We start from the raw sequence: 19,538 nt of genomic DNA, 5'->3' as shown, positions 1-19,538 counted from the left end.
TCAGTAAAAGTAAATGAAGAATACATCTACAGTAGTTTTTTTAGATGTTGACAGATCAGCCCAAAGTAGGCATCCCTGCATGATGATTAGTTTAGGTGAAGAGGTATGTCATACACAAAAGCTGTAACAAAAGCTTCAGTCCTGAACTGAAGAAGCTTCTAGGATGAGAAGGTAAATGTTTTCAAGGAAAAAAAACCAAGAAAGTCCACTTGCCTTTTGCAAACACCTGAGGGACAATTCTGTGCCATCTCATGGCTAAATTATAGGACTTCAGCTCCTAACTATTGCCACTTCAAGGAAGAAATCATGAGACTGTGCAAATTTCCCCTTTCCTTATTGTTGTATGCTGCTATCAAAAGCAAGGATTTGGATGGACCAACTTTGAAACTTATCATGTACATGTGTACATACATGATGCACATACATACATACATGCATGCATGCATGCATATATACATACATAGAACTGCTATTACTGTAACCTCTTCCAATATCTGGTAAAACATCAGGAATAAATAGATTCCCTTTCAGTATGGTAGTATAAAACATTTGGGGCAAAGAATTTGTCAAGTATATGAAGAGATGTTTGATAAGGGAATTTTATCACCAGCATTTAACCAGGCTTATATCACAATTATAGTAAAAGCAGGTAAAGATCATACTTAATGTGCTAATTATGTTTCTTTAAAACTCTTGGTTTTGTCTTATTACTTATCAAGTTTTGGGAGAAAGTATTAGATTATGTAATTATGCACACCAGCAAAATTTTCATATGATTTTTTTTTGAACTACATACCTATTACATGGAAATTGACAACTGAACAAAGGAAATGGATTATCTATGCCTCTACTATGGCCAAAAAACGGATATTGCAGTATTAGGAAGATGTATGGCTCCTTTCATTCAATGAAGACCTCATTGTACTTGCCACCTATGAGCAGATTACCTGTAGACCCAGACTTCACATGGACAAATATAATGAAATATGGGACTGTAGTTATTTATACAAAATACAGTAGGTTAATAAAATATAATTATATAAATGTATTATACACACACTTGGATTGTATATAAAATATTATTTAATGATACACTGTACCTTTTCTTTTGTTGCATTTTTTCATTTTTTTAAAAAAAAGTGCTTTCCCCTTTTCTTTGACAGTGCATGTATCTTTGTGGGGTTCTCCCCCCCCCCCCTTCTCTGTCATTATTATAAAAGCAATAAAAGAATAAATAATTTTAAAAAGCCACTCCCAATATCAACCAGAATCTGCTTTCCCACAAAATAAACCCGTTATTCTTGGCCTTGCACTCTGGAACATTGGAGAACAGGCCTTGACTTTCTTCTTTAAGATAACTTTTCATGTTATTTAAAGAGCATCCATGTAACATTTCTTCACAGGTCTTGATTTCTAATCTGCTGATCATCCCTGCAGCCTTTCTTTGAAACCATTTCCGTTTGTTTCATTGTATTCTGGTACATTTGATCCAGGTAAGCGAAGAAATGGCTCCGTTTTTCTTTTTGAGCAGCAAAAGTCCAATATACTGTACTTCTTTTTTTACGTATCACAAAGCCAGGTAAATAACGAACGCATCCATTCCCAATTCTGCTTCAATTTGGGGAATGAATGCTGGTGGCGGATAAAGCATGATTCTTTCCAAGTCATCTACAAAAAAAATATTTTCTCCGCGAATATCCCAGTTTAAGAATATAGGTATATCGATTTTGGCCTTTAGTCGCAGGAAACCCCTTCCACTCTGACACTGCGTAGATAGTAAGTGTTTAATCGGAACCGGAAATCGTGGTAGTGTAGACGTATAGGTAGCCATTTGGGGGGGGGGCGGAGGAAGACAGTAACGACGGCCGGAAGTCGGATCTTCTTCCGGGTGAAGCGTACGACGACCTGCGCAGGGGCTTCGGCGTACCTTCTCTGCCTTCGGCAATTTCGGCGTCTACGGAGGTTTCCTTTTTTTGCGGGTGAACCCGAAATATCCGAGGACCGTTGCCATGGCGATGCAAGCGGCGAAACGTGCGAATGTGAGTCGGGCAGGGTGGCCATTTTGAACGCCCCCCTTTTTTTTTCCTGCTTCTTCTCCCCCTTAACTTGCCGTCCCTCTGTTTGCCTTTTGTCGTTTGGGAAAACCAGGAAAAACGTGAACGGGAAGCCGGCAGCTTTCCCGATTTCGTACCCGCCCGTCTGGGCTAATAGGCCCGTCTTCCAAACTTGTCTTGCGTGTGATGGGAATTGTAGTCCCGGCCTTCTCGAGAGCTTCCCCTTTTGACTCGCAGAGGTGCTCAAACTTGGCAACTTTAAGACTAGTGGACTTCAACTCCCAGAATTCCTCAGCCAGCTTTGCTGGCTGAGGAATTCTGGGAGTTGAAGTCCACTAGTCTTAAAGTTGCCAAGGTTAGAGACTTCTTGCCTTTGAAAAAAAAGCTTTTTTGGAGGGGATATGTGGGCTGAATGGCCCTAATGCCTGACATGTGCCCCATAAGTAGGTTGGCCGTTGGCACCCCCAACTCTCCTGCCCTTATGGCCGGTGTTGAATAGGGGAATATGGGAACTGAAGTCTGCCCCGCCCCCACTGCTGAATAAGGCAGCAACCAGTAACATTGTAAACACAGAATTAAAGTTATGCTTTTTTTTGGATGGGGTGGGAATAGAGAAGCTTGTGGGTCTCCTCAGCTTTGGTTGTACAGCTTGCCATCAGCTGGACTCAGGCGAATGTAATATAGTGTTATAAGCACCCTGAGTTCAATGTAGTACATTGTTTGGCAGCCACAGTTGTAGTTCAGTTATTGACACTTAGAACCGCTTATTGTGGGTAGCAGAATATCAAGAATTAACTGGCATTGGAATACATTATGTGTATTGGGGCAAAATTTGGGTGCAGTTCCATTGCCACACCATCATCCTATTCACTATCATAAAGTCGAATCCCACCCCCGGTTATTCCAGTAGTTTATTTAATTCAATATAGATGCTCTTGAGTTTTGACAGTTTACAAGGTAAGAAACAGTTAAAAACATAGTGCAAAACAAAGCAGGATCTGGTGCTTTATTTAAAAAAAAAATCATAGATGTAAACATTCAATAAAGGGCTCTGTCCAGCATAGCTCAAGGCCTAGAAGAACAGCCATATCTCTTCAGACTTTCAGAGGGTGGGAACAGAAGGCACCATAATAGAGCAGCACACTTCTTGGATACCAATAGATGCACTGTTTTAATTGAAGGGATCCAGAGTGTGTCAACTCAGCTGGCTGTGTACTAGCTGGGCAAAAACCATGGGAGATAGGTGGTCCCTGAAGTAATCTGGTTTTGTGCCCTGCAGGGTAACATAGATGATAAGCAGCACTTTGAATAGCACCTGGTATCAGTGATAAACAATGCAGTTCGCAAAACAGAGGTGTCATGGGGTTCCATTGAGGCTTGCCCATCACTGCCAGCATCATTGCATCCTGGACCAGTTCAAGCTTTTGAAGGGCAGACTCAAGATATACAGCATTGTAATAAGTTTGCTATGAAGTAACTTGGACATGTTTGTGCACTACACACAATCTCCAGGCACCAGTAAAGGATTTCAATAGTATCACTATTTGACATTTACATCTCTGGGTTATATCATCTCATGTTTAGGGTTGAGAGCTATAATTGGGCATCATAACCCATTTGTAATACTGAACTCCAAAACCTGCAGAAGATCTCATCAAATGCTTTATGTACACTGCTCAAAAAAATAAAGGGAACACAAAAATAAGACATCTTAGATCTGAATGAATGAAATATTCTTATTAAATACTTTGTTCATTACATAGTTGAATGTGCTGACAACAAAATCACACAAAAATTATCAATGGAAATCAAATTTAGCAACCCATGGAGGTCTGCATTTGGAGTTACACCCAAAATTAAAGTGGAAAAAAAACACTACAGGCTGATCCAACTTTGATGTAATGTCCTTAAAACAAGTCAAAATGAGGCTCAGTAGTGTGTGTGGCCTCCACGTGCCTGTATGACCTCCCTACAATGCCTGGGCATGCTCCTGATGAGGTGGTGGATGGTCTCCTGAGGGATCTCCTCCCACACCTGGACTAAAGCATCCCCCAACTCCTGGACAGTCTGTGGTGCAACGTGGCATTGGTGGATGGAGCGAGACATGATGTCCCAGATGTGCTCAATTGGATTCAGGTCTGGGGAACGGACGGGCCAGTCCATAGCATCAATGCCTTCGTCTTGCAGGAACTGCTGACACACTCCAGCCACATGAGGTCTAGCATTGTCATGCATTAGGAGGAACCCAGGGCCAACCGCATCAGCATATGGTCTCACAAGGAGTCTGAGGATCTCATCTGGGTACCTAATGGCAGTCAGGCTACCTCTGGCGAGCACATGGAGGGCTGTGCGGCCCCCTAAAGAAATGCCACCCCACACCATTACTGACCCACTGCCAAACCGGTCATGCTGGAGGATGTTGCAGGCAGCAGAACGTTCTCCACGGCGTCTCCAGACCCTGTCACGTCTGTCACATGTGCTCAGTGTGAACCTGCTTTCATCTGTGAAGAGCACAGGGCACCAGTGGCGAATTTGCCAATCTTGGTGTTCTCTGGCAAATGCCAAACATCCTGCATGGTGTTGGGCTGCAAGCACAACCCCCACCTGTGGACGTCAGGCCCTCATACCACCCTAATGGAGTCTGTTTCTGACCGTTTGAGCAGCCACATGCACATTTGTGGCCCGCTGGAGGTCATTTTGCAGGGCTCTGGCAGTGCTCCTCCTGTCCCTCCTTGCACAAAGACAGAGGTAGCGGTCCTGATGCTGGATTGTTGCCCTTCTATGGCCTCCACGTCTTCTGATGTACTGGACTGTCTCCTGGTAGCGCCTCCATGCTCTGGACACTCCTCTGACAGACACAGCAAACCTTCTTGCCACAGCTCACATTGATGTGCCATCCTGGATGAGCTGCACTACCTGAGCCACTCGTGTGGGTTGTAGACTCCGTCTCATGCTACCACTAGAGTGAAAGCACTGCCAGCATTCAAAAGTGACCAAACCATCAGCCAGAAAGCATAGGAACTGAGAAGTGGTCTGTGGTCACCACCTGCAGAACCACTCCTTTATTGGGGATGTCTTGCCAACTGCCTATGCTTTCCACCTGTTGTCTATTCCATTTGCACAACAGCATGTGAAATTGATTGTCAATCAGTGTTGCTACCTAAGTGGACAGTTTGATTTCACAGAAGTGTGATTGATTTGGAGTTACATTGTGTTGTTTAAGTGTTCCCTTTATTTTTTTGAGCAGTGTATATATTAAACAGGAGGGGAGAGAACAGCAAAGCTTTTAAATCAGTAATAGGTCATCAAAGTTGCCTGTTTCTATCTTTTAAAAGACAGATTCTGGGAACTCTGAAAGTTAATGTAGTGAAAACAACCAAATGTTTATATGTATGTTTATGTTGCTAAAAGTTATGCTTGTTATATCTAGATCCGTCTGCCACCCGAAGTCAACCGAATTTTGTATATCAGGAATTTACCATATAAAATCACAGCTGAAGAAATGTATGACATTTTTGGAAAATATGGACCTATTCGACAAATCAGAGTGTAAGTCTGTTGTGTATTTGAATAAACTGAACTTCAAATGAGACTTTATGTAGTTACACAAAGCAGTTTTTTAGTTGGTAAACAAATCGTGATCACAGTTTAATAAAATGGTTTCTATAATAGTGTCAGAGTGCAAGAAACTTCCTCAACCTGGCCTAGCTGCTTAGAACTCTTTTGATATGTTAGACACTTTCCCCGGCTCTGTAACTAATCTCAATCACCCTAAGCCTGTGATGGCGAACCTATGGCACATGTGCCGGAAGTGGAATGCAGAGCCATTTCTGCCGGCATGCGAGCCGTCGCCCGGAACAGATCCACTGTGCATGTGTGCGTGCCCCCCGCCAGGCAGCTGATTGGGTATCTTCCGTGCATGCGCAGGGAGAGATGCGTGTGTGGGAGATGCACGTGCATGCGCAAGTGGGTGGGGCGTGCAGGGGGGTCATGCACACATGCGTAGGTGGGGGGTGTCACACATTCGTTGCATTATGGGTGCAGGCACGCAGGCACTTTTGGCACGCGACGACAAAAAGGTTAGCCATCTCTGCCCTAAGCCAAAGCAAACAAATTACATTACAGCCGGTCTGATAAAATATGATGGAAATTATGTGCCTGTGATTTATTGTGTAGCACAGTTGAATGCGTAATGAAATGCATTTAAATCAGAGATGAGCAATCTGCTCAGTTTTAGGATTAAATTTTAGCTTGTGTCTTGCCTCGGGCTGCAGAGACATGGCTAATAACATTGTGAAGTGACCAGAGTGGATAATTTCAGTTTTATTCCATTTGTATACTGCCTCAATCTAGGATTTTTTTCCCCGTTAAGGGAGTGGTTTACTAGGTCAGAGGGATGCTAAAATATTAAGCTATTTATTTCATCCCGTAATACCTCTAGGTCAGCAGAAAAAGTTCTGAAAATGTTAGTTCTGTTAATTTGGGAGTGGGGGGTGACAGAATCTGACGTTTGCAGATAGGATACTGTATGAAGCCTAGTGCCTGTCTATTCCTGGCTGATACACAAGTAAATTCATATATTGTGGTGTTAACTGATTTTAAGGATTAGCTCAAGTGTCAGGAAAAATTGTATTGGTGACAAATGTCATCTCAAAGATTCAAAATACTGGTTTGCTGACATGAAACTTGTTATCCTAACAGAGGAAATACTCCTGAGACGAGGGGAACAGCCTATGTAGTCTATGAAGATATCTTTGATGCCAAAAATGCTTGTGATCATCTGTCAGGATTCAATGTGTGCAACAGATACCTTGTCGTTTTGTACTACAATGCAAACAGGGCAAGTATATTCTTTAAAGCATATCAGTTCTTCAATTTTGCTGTGTTTTTCTCTTTTGATGAGAATATTATGGGGATATTTTCGGATAGTCTAACCAGGGAGATTTTAGCTGTAGTAAACTAAAGGATCTGGTTAGAGAAGTGAGATGGTGCTTTGTACGTTTTCCTATATTCTGCAACGCATAAAGAAAAACAGTTCAACACATAGTTTTCCGAAAGAAATCCATCTATTTAAAAAAATGAAAAATCAACCTCCTGCATAAAGATCCATATACAGTATATATGCATTATTGCTTTCCTACTGTGTTTTGATTATTTTTAATTATGGGTTATACAGGTGAAACTCAAAAAATTAGAATATTGTGCAAAATTTCATTTATTTCAGTAATGCAACTTAAAAGGTGAAACTACCGTGTTTCTCATATAATAAGGCCGGGTCTTATTTTTTTTTGAGCCCCGAAAAAACAGCTAGGCCGTCTTTTCGAGGGTGACTTAATTCCCCCCCTTGCATCTTAGGGCGGGCGGCGATGGCTTGGATGTTGACCTCGGCGTTGGTGGGGCACTTTGTATCAGGGTCAACGCAGGCAGCACCATATACAGGTGTGCAACAAAAGTACTTCCTAACAGCAAGCCCCCCTGCCATTTTCCCCCCATTTCGCATGTTTTAATATAGGCCTTAATTTGGGGGGAGGGGCATAATTTCATTTCATGCCTATAAAACATGGTGGGACTTCCTATTGCAGGAAGCCATATTGTTGGAGAAACAGGGTAATATATGAGAAAGACTCATTACATGCAAAGCAAGAGAGTTCAAGCTGTGATGTGTCATAATTGTGATGATTATGGCTTACAGCTCATGAAAACCTCAAATCCACAATCTCAGAAAATTAGAATATTGTGAAAAGGTTCAATATTCTAGGCTCAAAGTGTCCCAATCTAATCAGCTAATGAAGCCATAACACCTGCAAAGGGTTCCTGAGCCTTTAAATGGTCTTTCAGTCTGGTTCAGTAGGAATCACAATCATGGGAAAGACTGCTGACCTGACAGTTGTGCAGAAAACCATCATTGACACCCTCCATAAGGAGGGAAAGCCTCAAAAGGTAATTGCAAAAGAAGATGGGTGTTCCCAAAGTGCTGAATCCAAGCACATGAATAGAAAGTTATGTGGAAGGGAAAAGTGTGGAAGAAAAAGGTGCCCAAGCAGCAGGGATGACCACAGCCTGGAGAAGATTGTCAGGAAAAGGCCATTCAAAAGTGTTGGGGACTTTCACAAGGAGTGGACTGAGGCTGGAGTCAGTGCATCAAGAGCCACCACACACAGACGGATCCTGGACATGGGCTTCAAATGTCATATTCCTCTTGTCAAGCCACTCCTGAACAACAAACAACGTCAGAAGCGTCTTACCTGGGCTAAAGAAAAACAGAACTGGTCTGTTGCTCAGTGGTCCAAAGTCCTCTTTTCTGGTCAGAGCAACTTTTGCATCTCATTTGGAAACCAAGGACCCAGAGTCTGGAGGAAGAATGGAGAGGCACACACTGCAAGATGCTTGAAGTCCAGTGTGAAGTTTCCACAGTCTGTGTTGATTTGGAGAGCCATGTCATCTGCTGGTGTTGGTCCACTGTGCTTCATTAAGTCCAGGGTCAACGCAGCCGTCTACCAAGAGATTTTGGAGCACTTCATGCTTCCTTCCGCAGACAAGCTTTATGGGGATGCTGACTTCATTTTCCAGCAGGACTTGGCATCTGCCCACACTGCCAAAAGCACCAAAACCTGGTTCAATGCTCGTGGGATTACTGTGCTTGATTGGCCAGCAAACTCGCCTGACCTGAACCCCATAGAGCAGGGATCCCCAACCTTTTGACGCCGCGGCCCGGTACCGGCATCAGCTGGGCGCGCGGCCCGGTGCACCGGCATCAACTGGGCGCCGCCATCTTTTTGACGAAAAAGTGCTTCCGGTGACCTCACCGAAGCACTTTTTCGTCAAAAAGATGGCGGCGCACGCTCCGGTGAGCTTTTTCGGTAGAAATGGCTTTCTACCCGGGAAAGCTCACGAAGCGCTGCGCCGCCATCTTTTTGATGAAAAAGTGCTTCCGGTGAGCTTTCTACCCGGAAAAGCTCACCGGAAGCACTTTTTACCCCAAAAGATGGCGGCGCCAGCAACCAGCGACCCGGTAAGAGTTGTTCAGCGGACGGTATCGGTCCGCGGACCGGCGGTTGGGGACCCCTGCCATAGAGAATCTATGGGGCATTGCCAAGAGAAAGATGAGAGACATGAGACTGAACAATTCAGAAGAGCTGAAGGCCACTATTGAAGCATCCTGGTCTTCCATAATACCTCAGCAGTGCCACAGGCTGATAGCTTCCATGCCATGCCGCACTGAGGCAGTAATTGCTGCAAAAGGGGCCCAAACCAAGCACTGAGTACATCTGCATGCTTATACTTTTCAGAGGTCCAATATTGTTCTATGTACAATCCTTGTTTTATTGATTGCATGTAATATTCTAATTTTCTGAGATTGTGGATTTGGGGTTTTCATGAGCTGTAAGCCATCATCATCACAATTATGACAAATCACAGCTTGAACTATCTTTCTTTGCATGTAATGAGTCTATCTCATATATTAGTTTTCACCTTTTAAGTTGCATTCCTGAAATAAATGAACTTTTGCACGATATTCTAATTTTTTGAGTTTCACCTGTAAATCCTGGATATGGAAGTAGCATTGGGAATAAAAACCAATGTATTTAGTCAGTAGCCTTCTCAGTTTCATATTTTTTTCAGATTTGATACCATTGCTAAAATCTGCAGAGTGCTTGTAGCATGGTATAATAGCCTCAATCAGTCTTAAAATATATTTCTTAATATTTTGGTGAATGTTAAGGATATTTTTGTAAAACATAACCATAGAATTTGCTGACTTGCCAAGTGGGGAGGCTGATAATTGGAGATTTCTAGTCAGAGAAGGATTTCCTACTGTAGAAACCTAGTTTTATACTAAATAGAGAAAAGGAACAAATATTTTCTCCTTCTTTTACTAGATCATTCATTTGTTATAGTTATTAGACTAGTACTTAAAGGATAAAAACATTTTTGTTTGCTGACTAGATAGTCCTTTGCATACAGGATTTATTCTTCAGTTACTAAGAATACAGAACAGCTATTGCTTTTCAGTGTCTTTTCTACTGTTTATGAATAATAGTTGACCATACCATTTTAATTTCCCAGTCTAGGGTTTTAATATTTGCTCCTGATATAATTAACCATTGACATATCTCAAAGTTTAAAAATGTATAGAAACTCTATGATTGCATTGTATTAAAAGAGAAACTGAGACAAGCGTTATGTACAAGTCACTCTTAAAAGAACAAAGATTACACAAAGACTTTGTGTAGAGGAGTAAAACTGAATCTTAGTGTAGATTTTCCTTTTTATTGACTATTCCCCAAAGTCATGTTTAGTCTATCAGCAGTTTTGGATGTAGCCCTCCAGAGATGTTTACAAAAATTGAACGCCTTAAAGAAACCACCTACCAGCTTGTTTACTCTATCTAGCTTAATTGTTTGTGGTGTATGGGTGGTCTCAAACATCCATTTATCACAAGCATTTCACAAACCTACAAATAGACATACAGGTCTCTCTCTCTCTCCCCCCCCCCCTCTCTCCCCTCTCTCTCAGTTCTCCCTCCCTCCTTCTCTCCCTCCCACTCTTTCTCTTATAGCAGTACTGGCATAATGGGGGAGGGGCAGCTTGAGCAAGATAACTTAAGGCCAGCATGTTATTGTAGCATACCATATCTTACCCTCAATTTTGCTTGTTTTCAAGAAGTTGATGTATGAATTGTATAGTTAAATCACAAACCATTTTGATGGTAAGTAACCTGAATTGCACAAGATTATTCCCAAAGTGAAAGTGGCTTAAATATTTTTTACATTTATAATATATTGCTTTTAATATTTATTTTTGTCCTGTGACAGGCATTCCAAAAAATGGATACAAAGAAGAAAGAAGAACAGCTCAAGCTTCTGAAGGAGAAATATGGAATAAACACAGACCCACCAAAATAAAACTTTTCCTAAAGAACTGGTTGTTTGGTGTTTTTTAAAAACATCAGTGTTTCTGGGCCAAATGTCACCCCCCAATTATGGACACCTGGTATATGAAGATTTGGTAATTTTAGTTCTTTGATTACATAACCATCTTGATTATTCTCACCTTTGGAAGATTGCTCACTGCTGTATATAATGATAGGCACTTGGATATTGAAATTAGCTAAGGCTTTGGAATAACATTTTTCCACAATTGAGAGACCATTAATATCACTTTTTTAGCCATTACAGTCAGTGGAATGTGTAAAATCTTCTGAAGGCTCAGTCTCATATTTAATTTGTAATGGAGAAGCATGTGTATTTTAAAATATATTTTGGAACTTTATCACCTAAGTATAGCCCATAAATTGTTTTCTTTGCATGATGCGTTTGGTGGGGAAACCTGTAGAGATCCACTTCTGTGTCTCTTCTGTTGCAATGTGCTGGACCAAGAATCTGACAGCATTTGAAAAAAATAAACCTTCTTGATCACATTAACTGCTTCAAAAAACAAAAGGAATATGGGGTTGTGCGGACATGCAATCCGAATTTTCTTTGCTAAAATGTATAGAAATGTTCAGTTTTGCTATTGTATTGCTTTTGTTTTATAAGTGCGGAATAACACTTGCAATCAGATACAGTAGAGGTTAAATATTTGGTTAACTCTTGTATAATGTCTTTATTTTTTAGAAATAAGGTGTTTTTTTAATAAAGTGAGCTTATTGGGTCTTTAAGAGAACTATGTGATTTTATGATTAAATGATTCTACATTTGTTTCAGATGTTATAATTTGCTACATACCCAGTGTTGTGCAGTTTTGATTTTTGTTGTTGTTAAAGTAGTACTCTTTGCATAAATACCCAGGCCCATTTTACTTACACTCCAAAAAAGCTTTTGTAACTACGTGCTGTGTTTTCACTCAGATTTTTTCAAAGTCGAAACTGAAAAGCTTTACGTTTGAACCTTTCTCAAGTTACAAGTCCTCAAGGCTGGGTAAACTGCAATTCTACTTGTCCCTCTCTTGAATTATCCTGTGATGAATTGTCCTGTGGCAAGTTGGCCATGGCGAGTAGTCCCTTTCCAGCATTTTGATATCACTGAGAAGCTTGAGAATTCAGAGATATGGTTCAAATATCTAACTCGGGGTGGGCAAACTTTTGGCTCGGGGCCTCATTGACTTTTAAAATTTGACCCCTCGGGCCTTAGTTTGCCCACCCCTGATCTAACTAGTGGTTGTGCCTTACTTTGGGTTGTCTGCAATAACACAACCTACATCTTGCTCCATACCATGCACTGATTGTAGATATGCTGGATCCAAAATTCTTACAACTTGTGAAACCAGACCAGAAACTTGATCTTTCATTAGTCTGCTTTAAGGATCCTATTTCTGGTCTAGTTTTCTGGGTGAGGTGAAATAATTAGAACGAAATGGGAAGCAAATTTCTGGAGATCTAACTCAAGATTGTTGTAGCTTAGTATCACTGTACAAATAGCTTAGCTAAATATATGGAAGAATTAACAGTATAAATGCAACATACGTTGCACTTTTGTAGCAACACTTTAAAAAAACACATGCTATTTTCTGGACATAATTGTATCTGTCTTCCTTTAATAGAAATAATGGAAAAAATAGTTCCCTTAAATCCAATTCACTGGCATATAATACAAAGGTCAATGGAGTTAAACTGTGCGAATTTTAATATTTAGGTTGTCTTAAAAAAGAGTAATGTCCAGATTTTCAGCTTATGTCTAATTTTGACAACATAGGCAGAGGTTTATGTTGATATAAATTCTAGGAACCTAAGCTTGAGAAATAAGTCTAAGATTAAACGTTGAAAGTGGTTTCTACTCCTCATACTTAGAGAGTGGATAGGTTTGAATCCTCAAACTGGGTGGTGATGAATTAGATCTTCGATGTATCAAGACTGAGCAATGACCCGTTTTGAATATAGTTAAGTTTTTATGTTCACAACTGCAACTGACCCTTCCACTCTCCCATTTCTACTAGTTAAAATGCATTACTTGTACTAAGAAGTGCCATGAGGAATCAGTCACCAGACATATATTACACAATTTTGCAGCCACCTCCCTCCTTCACATTCATTCTAAGCTAAAACAAACCATATTATGTGTCAGTATAATGAATACATCCCAACTTCTATTCAAGAGGGAAGAACCAGTTTATGAGGCAAAGGGTTTACCTGGAAGCAAAGGGGACTACTCTTTCTACAGGATGCCATCTTTTTCTCTTTGAGGTATAAATTCCCACTTCAGCAAGTGCTAACTTAGGAAGTTCCTTAATCTAAAGAAGTGGACAACTAAACTGGAGCTTGGAGCAGATTTCTCTGTAAACCCTCAGATGATTTGGAAATTTCTGTGACCTTTGATATGTAGATCTTGAGGTATATTGATAGGGAATTTGTGTAATTCAAATCTAAGCTACTTTATATTTGGATTTATGGACTGCATGATTTTGGTTGGTAAGATTGATTCATTCAACAACAGAATAAATCCTTGTATTGGCTCGACAGTAGTTTAAAACAAGAGAAAGGCAACAGAGTATCAATACTTTTATTTTTCTGGAAAGTTTTCACATGATGTGTTAATTAAAACAGCTGCAAGTGGAACAGCTTGAGAAAAAAGTGGCAGCGCAGGTAATTTGGTTTGGCTAATGCCTCCGTGTGTACATGATGTACACTTGTTTTCTGAGCACCGGTGTTCCTTTAGTGGATTATAAGGCAGTGGTTGTCCAATAAGTAAAATCTGTATATAGCTTCAATTATATATATAATTCTAATCACAATTTTGAAGTTTCACGTGCAAAATAAAATGTACAACTTCCATTCCATAGCAAAGAAGCAATTAACTGAACAAATACCAATAATCAGTTTGTTAAAAAAAAAAAAAAAAAAGGGAAAGGAAGTAGGGAAAACAACTTCATAAGCATTATTGGCATGACAACTTGAGTGAAGATATAAATTTCAGTGAGATTTCTTCCATTAAAAAGAATGGGGAAAGAGCACTGATAAACAGATTTTTTAAAAATTATTAGTCCCAATTTCATTCTATCCTGAGAAGCTCCACATCAAAAATCAAAGTAGCATTTGGTGGGATAACTCCAGGATGACCTGTTGTTCCATATGCCATATCAGGTGTACAAGTGAGTTTTACTCTTTGTCCAAGGCTCATCTGGCATTAGATGGTATGAAATCAAAAAGAGAGAAGAAAAGGTTTGTAAAAATGTTGAGAGCCCAGTGTCCTAGGTTGTATCAAGTTTTAAAACTGGCAATAACAGTCAAAGTTCTATACATCAAATCATGAGATCAAAACGCAATTCATATCACCCAAATTTATTTCCTACCATTTTGAACCAAAAACTACGTCAAAATTGTAAGCTTAAAATATATGTAGGATTCTTACAGCCTCGTTTCCACTGTTCCCAGACCAGAATCTCATGCCCATTCATCCATCAATCCAACGTTCAGGTTCAAATACTACAGGAAGAATATAGCAATTGGCAGAATGATAAGGAAGGATACTTGGGGCCACTTCACTTCTATGGTAAAAATAAAAGTGTTTTCAAATTCTCAGATGAATGCTCTGATGGAAGAGGGTAACCGATGCAGTAATCTACTTTAATAAACACCTGGTCATCTGAGTCAGTCTGCTCTAATGGGTAAGGCACCCGGCTAGAAATTGGGAGATGGTGAATTCTACTCCCACCTTTGGCGTGAAAACTGGTTGGGTGACTTTAGCCACTTCCTTTCTCTGACCCCAACTCACCTCACAGGGCTGCTGTTGTTGGGAAAATAAAAGGAGGAAGGTATGTTGGATATGTTTGCCCCTTGAGTTTTTTGTAAAAATAATAATCCTGGGATATAAATAAAAATAAATAAATCTGAGTTTTAGGACTACGGAACAAAGGGAGCAGTCAAAATGAATAGATTTATGACAGCAGCCTAGGGTAGTTGCAATGCTCCCTTCATTGTTTTGATAAAAGTAGTAAGTTTCAATGCATGCTCCCGTTTGGCTGGGAATTTGGAAGAAAAAAAAAACCTCACTAAGAAGACAATGGGAAAGCACTGTCATATACAAGTGAAACTCAAAAAATTAGAATATCGTGCAAAAGTTCATTTATTTCAGGAATGCAACTTAAAAGGTGAAACTAATATATGAGATTAACTCATTACATGGAAAGCAAGAGAGTTCAAACCGTGATTTGTCATAATTGAGATGATTATGGCTTACAGTTCATGAAAACCCCAAATCCACAATCTCAATAAATTAGAATATTACATGCAATCAATAAAACAAGGATTGTACATAGAACAATACTGGACCTCTGAAAAGTATAAGCATGCATGTGTACTCAGTACTTGGTTTGGGCCCCTTTTGTAGCAATTACTGCCTCAATGCAGCATGGCATGGAAGCTATCAGCCTGTGGCACTGCTGAGGTGTTATGGAAGACCAGGATGCTTCAATAGTGGCCTTCAGCTCTTCTGCATTGTTCAGTCTCATGTCTCTCATCTTTCTCTTGGCAATGCCCCATAGATTCTCTATGGGGTTCAGGTCAGGCGAGTTTGCTGGCCAGTCAAGCACAGTAATCCAGGTTTTGGTGCATTTGGCAGTGTGGACAGGTGCCAAGTCCTGCTGGAAAATGAAGTCAGCATCCCCATAAAACTCGTCTGCGGAAGGAAGCATGAAGTGCTCCAAAATCTCCTGGTAGGCAGCGGTGTTGACCCTGGACTTAATGAAGCACAGTGGACCAACACCAGCAGAGGACATGGCTCCCCAAATCAACACAGACTGTGGAAACCTCACACTGGACTTCAAGCATCTTGCAGTGTGTGCCTCTCCATTCTTCCTCCAGACTCTGGGTCCTTGGTTTCCAAATGAGATGCAAAAGTTGCTCTCATCAGAAAAGAGGACTTTGGACCACACTGAACAACAGACCAGTTCTGTTTTTCTTTAGCCCAGGTAAGACGCTTCTGACGTTGTTTGTTGTTCAGGAGCGGCTTGACAAGAGGAATACAACATTTGAAGCCCATGTCCAGGATCCGTCTGTGTGTGGTGGCTCTTGATGCACTGACTCCAGCCTCAGTCCACTCCTTGTGAAAGTCCCCAACACTTTTGAATGGCCTTTTCCTGACAATCCTCTCCAGGCTGCAGTCATCCCTGCTGCTTGTGCACCTTTTTCTTCCACACTTTTCCCTTCCACATAACTTTCTAATCATGTGCTTTGATACAGCACTTTGGGAACATCCAACTTCATTTGCAATTACCTTTTGAGGCTTTCCCTCCTTATGGAGGGTGTCAATGATGGTTTTCTGCACAACTGTCAGGTCAGCAGTCTTTCCCATGATTGTGATTCCTACTGAGCCAGACTGAGAGGCCATTTAAAGGCTCAGGAACCCTTTGCAGGTGTTATGGCTTCATTAGCTGATTAGAGTGGGATGCTTTGAGCTTAGAATATTGAACTTTTTCACAATATTCTAATTTTCTGAGATTGTGGATTTGAGGTTTTCATGAGCTGTAAGCCATAATCATCTCAATTATGACACATCACAGCTTGAACTCTCTTGCTTTGCATGTAATGAGTCTTTCTCATATATTAGTTTCACCTTTTAAGTTGCATTACTGAAATAAGTGAACTTTTGCATATTCTAATTTTTCAAGTTTTACCTGTAGATAGTCCTTGACTTACAGCCATTTGTTTAGTGACAATTCAAAGTTATAACGGCACTGAAGTAACCATTTCTCACACAACTGATACAGCATCCCCATGGTCACCTGATCAGAATTCAGGCACATGGCAAGTGGCATGTTTTTATGACTGTTGCACTGTCCCGGGTCATGTGATCAGCATTTGCAATCTTCCCAGCTGGCTTCTAAGAAGCAAAGTCAATGTGGGAAGCCAGATTCAATTAACCACTAAAGTTAATTGACCACTAAATTAAAATTCAATTAACCACTAAAATTAATTGCCGCTTAAAAACAGTGGCAAAAAAGGTAGTAAAATGGAGCAAAGCTTACTTAAAACCTGCCTTGTTTAGCAACAGAAATTTTGGGCTCAGTTGTGGTCATAACTCGAAGACTACCTCTATATTATTGCCCCCCAAAATGACTGCTTGACAGGAAGGATATTTTATCTTTGTGAGCCATATTCATTTAAATTTAATTTTGTATACAACAAACCACTAGGTGGAGACAGCAAGTAGCTGTTAAAAGTGAACATCTACAGAAGCTAGTAAGAAGCTTGCTCTTATAATAAACACAAACAGGATTAAACAGGTCCCCTTACTTCCCAGTAGAAGAGGGTATTCTAAGTTGCCTACATAAAGAAAGTAGGAAGCAGGGCAGCTCACATTAAGCAGAGTAAATAGTCGGCTGCTGTCAATTTAGTTAACCACTCAATTAGTGTAGAATTAGTATAGAAATTCATAAGGCACTTCTAAGTTCATTTGGAAAATTTTAGGGATGCAGAAATGGTGCAAGGATGATTCAGGTTTCTAAGCTTATGTTTTATTCTCTTCAGAAGTGTTTCCATATGAAATTGTGATCCCAAAAATAGAGGCAGGGGTGAAATCAAACAATCCTAGGAACAAAAGGGGGAAATTATATAAAACAGGAGAATCTCAGCAGAAAACCCAAGGAAAAAAGCAAAGCAAAACAAAACTGTTAGGGTTATCTAATGCTTACCTGAAGCATCCTGTTGAATACACTGGATTTACTTAAAAGTAAATATGCCTTAGGAGTAACAATGTCAGGGGCTAAAATGTAGCTGTTTGCTTAGCTTGCCTAATTTTAACATACCAACACACACATTGCAGAGATTCTAAATTCATACCTCCCCCACTTTCATTTATGATATTGTTAGCATTATTACTGTAGCTTTTTCTGTTCTGAAAACATAAATTCTCTTACCTGTGCAGTTCCTTCTTCAAATCCTTTAATGACTTCCTGTCTACCAATCTTGAACCTGAAAGGCTTGTTTCGATCTCGGGAGGAATCAAACTTCTTTCCATTCTGCAGCATTCCTGTCAAAGCAACATAAACATTTCCTATTCTTGTCAGGCCTGAGTTAGGAAAAGTCTTACCTCAGACTCTAAACAAAATGGACAGGATTATTAGAAGGGAGACTGGGTACAGGATAAGGTGAAGTCTCTAACAGAGGGCCAAGCTAAGATTAAAAGGGAATTGAGATCTCAAGGCAGTGTCTCTCCTCCTTGGAAACTTAAAATTATATGGACTTCATCTTCCAGAATTCCCCAGTCAGCATTCATACTACTACAACTTGCCAAGGTTGAAAAAACTGGCCCAAGGAATCTTAAAGATTGTAGGTAGGAAAGACTGGTGGCATCTACAGCAGTAGCAGCCAGGTCTGTTTACACATGTAGCCAAAAATATTGGTATCCCTCCACCTTTCCCCTTATTTACAAAAATATATCACCTCTATATCAGAATCGAAGTATCTGCTCCATGGATTATGGAATAAAGAATGGAATGGTGGCTGCCATGTATTTGTGTCAATTGAAACTTATTTCAGAGCAAATTAGGATTATTTGGGGAAAAGTGGAAGGGAGTCTGGGGCACTGCATCAATATATATATACAGTCCTGGGTCAGTTAATGTTAGACCATATACCATGTACTTTTTTTTTCTTGTTTGATTTAATTTCCTCTCCGTTTTTATTCTGTTGCAAGGTATTTCCTTGTAGTATTCTAAATAGGATTGTCATTATACTTCAAGTGCCAGACTGGGAAGGAGCAGCAAATTTCTCACTTTTATGTAACTACCCTCTGCCAGTACTGCTGCCTGCGTCATCCAGACCGATTGGCAAGCAAAGCAGCTTTAGCAAGGTATCCAGTTACAGATGAACAAGATGATCTTTAACTATTAAAGGGAAAAGATGACATAAACACAAGCTTTAAAAAAGAAGTCTACAGCCCCAAGGAAACTCTAACAAATGGGAACTTGTATTTTGTTTTTTTCTTTAGGAATTTTTGTCTAACTCTTCTCCTAAAGAAGAGTACATTTCACTACAGCAACTTGTGAAGTAGATTAGGCTCAGAGATGCTGGCTGGACACAATCATTGTACAAAAATCATAATTTGATTTTTTTTGGTTTTGGCTTAGAGTGTATTATGAATAACAGTGCAACGTATTAGTTATGGGCCCAAGGCCACTATGAATGAAGTTTATATGCCTGTTGTAACTTCTTTACTGTATCTTAATTCAAATATGTATTTTCCTGAGCCTGCATAGCTACTGTGTCAGTCCAGGAAAAGTCACAGATGCTTTTAAAGAGCTACCAGGAGGTACAACAAAGGTGGCATTTAGATTTGAACACTTCACATTATAATTCCTATCCCTCCGTAATATTCTCTAATACAAGTACGCTTCACGATTCTTTCATGATGGCAAATTGCTCATATCCTAATGCAGCAAAGTTTCCCAAATCATGCTCCAATTGGTCTGAGATTATTATTGTGGAATGCAGGGTGTAGTTCTGCCAGACATAACAATACTTCTTTAGCGTCAAAAGTTCACCTTCAA

The 19,538-nt window shown here is 40.2% G+C and overlaps 2 protein-coding genes across 3 annotated transcripts in view; one reads left to right on the top strand and one right to left on the bottom strand.

Annotated features, from left to right (window-relative positions):
- The first annotated feature begins 1,770 nt into the window (after nt 1-1,770).
- Nucleotides 1,771-10,976, top strand: SF3B6 (splicing factor 3b subunit 6). Its single transcript, XM_087947449.1, has 4 exons — nt 1,771-2,039; nt 5,485-5,603; nt 6,756-6,894; nt 10,871-10,976. Exons 1-4 carry the CDS (start codon nt 2,010-2,012, stop codon nt 10,958-10,960), a joined length of 378 nt encoding a protein of 125 aa, XP_087803575.1. The 5' UTR covers nt 1,771-2,009; the 3' UTR covers nt 10,961-10,976.
- Nucleotides 10,977-13,538: 2,562 nt separating this feature from the next.
- The window catches only part of FKBP1B (FKBP prolyl isomerase 1B), a 29,061-nt gene continuing 23,061 nt past the window's right edge, over nt 13,539-19,538 (bottom strand). For both annotated transcript variants that reach the window (XM_087947438.1, XM_087947442.1), the window contains 2 exons: nt 17,907-18,019; nt 13,539-14,170 (listed from right to left, as the gene is read on the bottom strand). In XM_087947438.1, the coding sequence (XP_087803564.1) occupies nt 14,042-14,170; nt 17,907-18,019 (242 nt within the window). In that variant the 3' untranslated portion in view covers nt 13,539-14,041. The remainder of the gene's footprint in view (nt 14,171-17,906; nt 18,020-19,538) is intronic.

This window comes from Notechis scutatus, chromosome 1 (assembly GCF_049901735.1).
Source record: "Notechis scutatus isolate UNSWTSFEM ecotype Mainland chromosome 1, rNotScu1.2, whole genome shotgun sequence".
Lineage (NCBI taxonomy): Eukaryota > Metazoa > Chordata > Lepidosauria > Squamata > Elapidae > Notechis > Notechis scutatus.
Note: the sequence above shows the minus strand (reverse complement) of the source record. Positions and strands in the feature narration are given on the sequence as shown.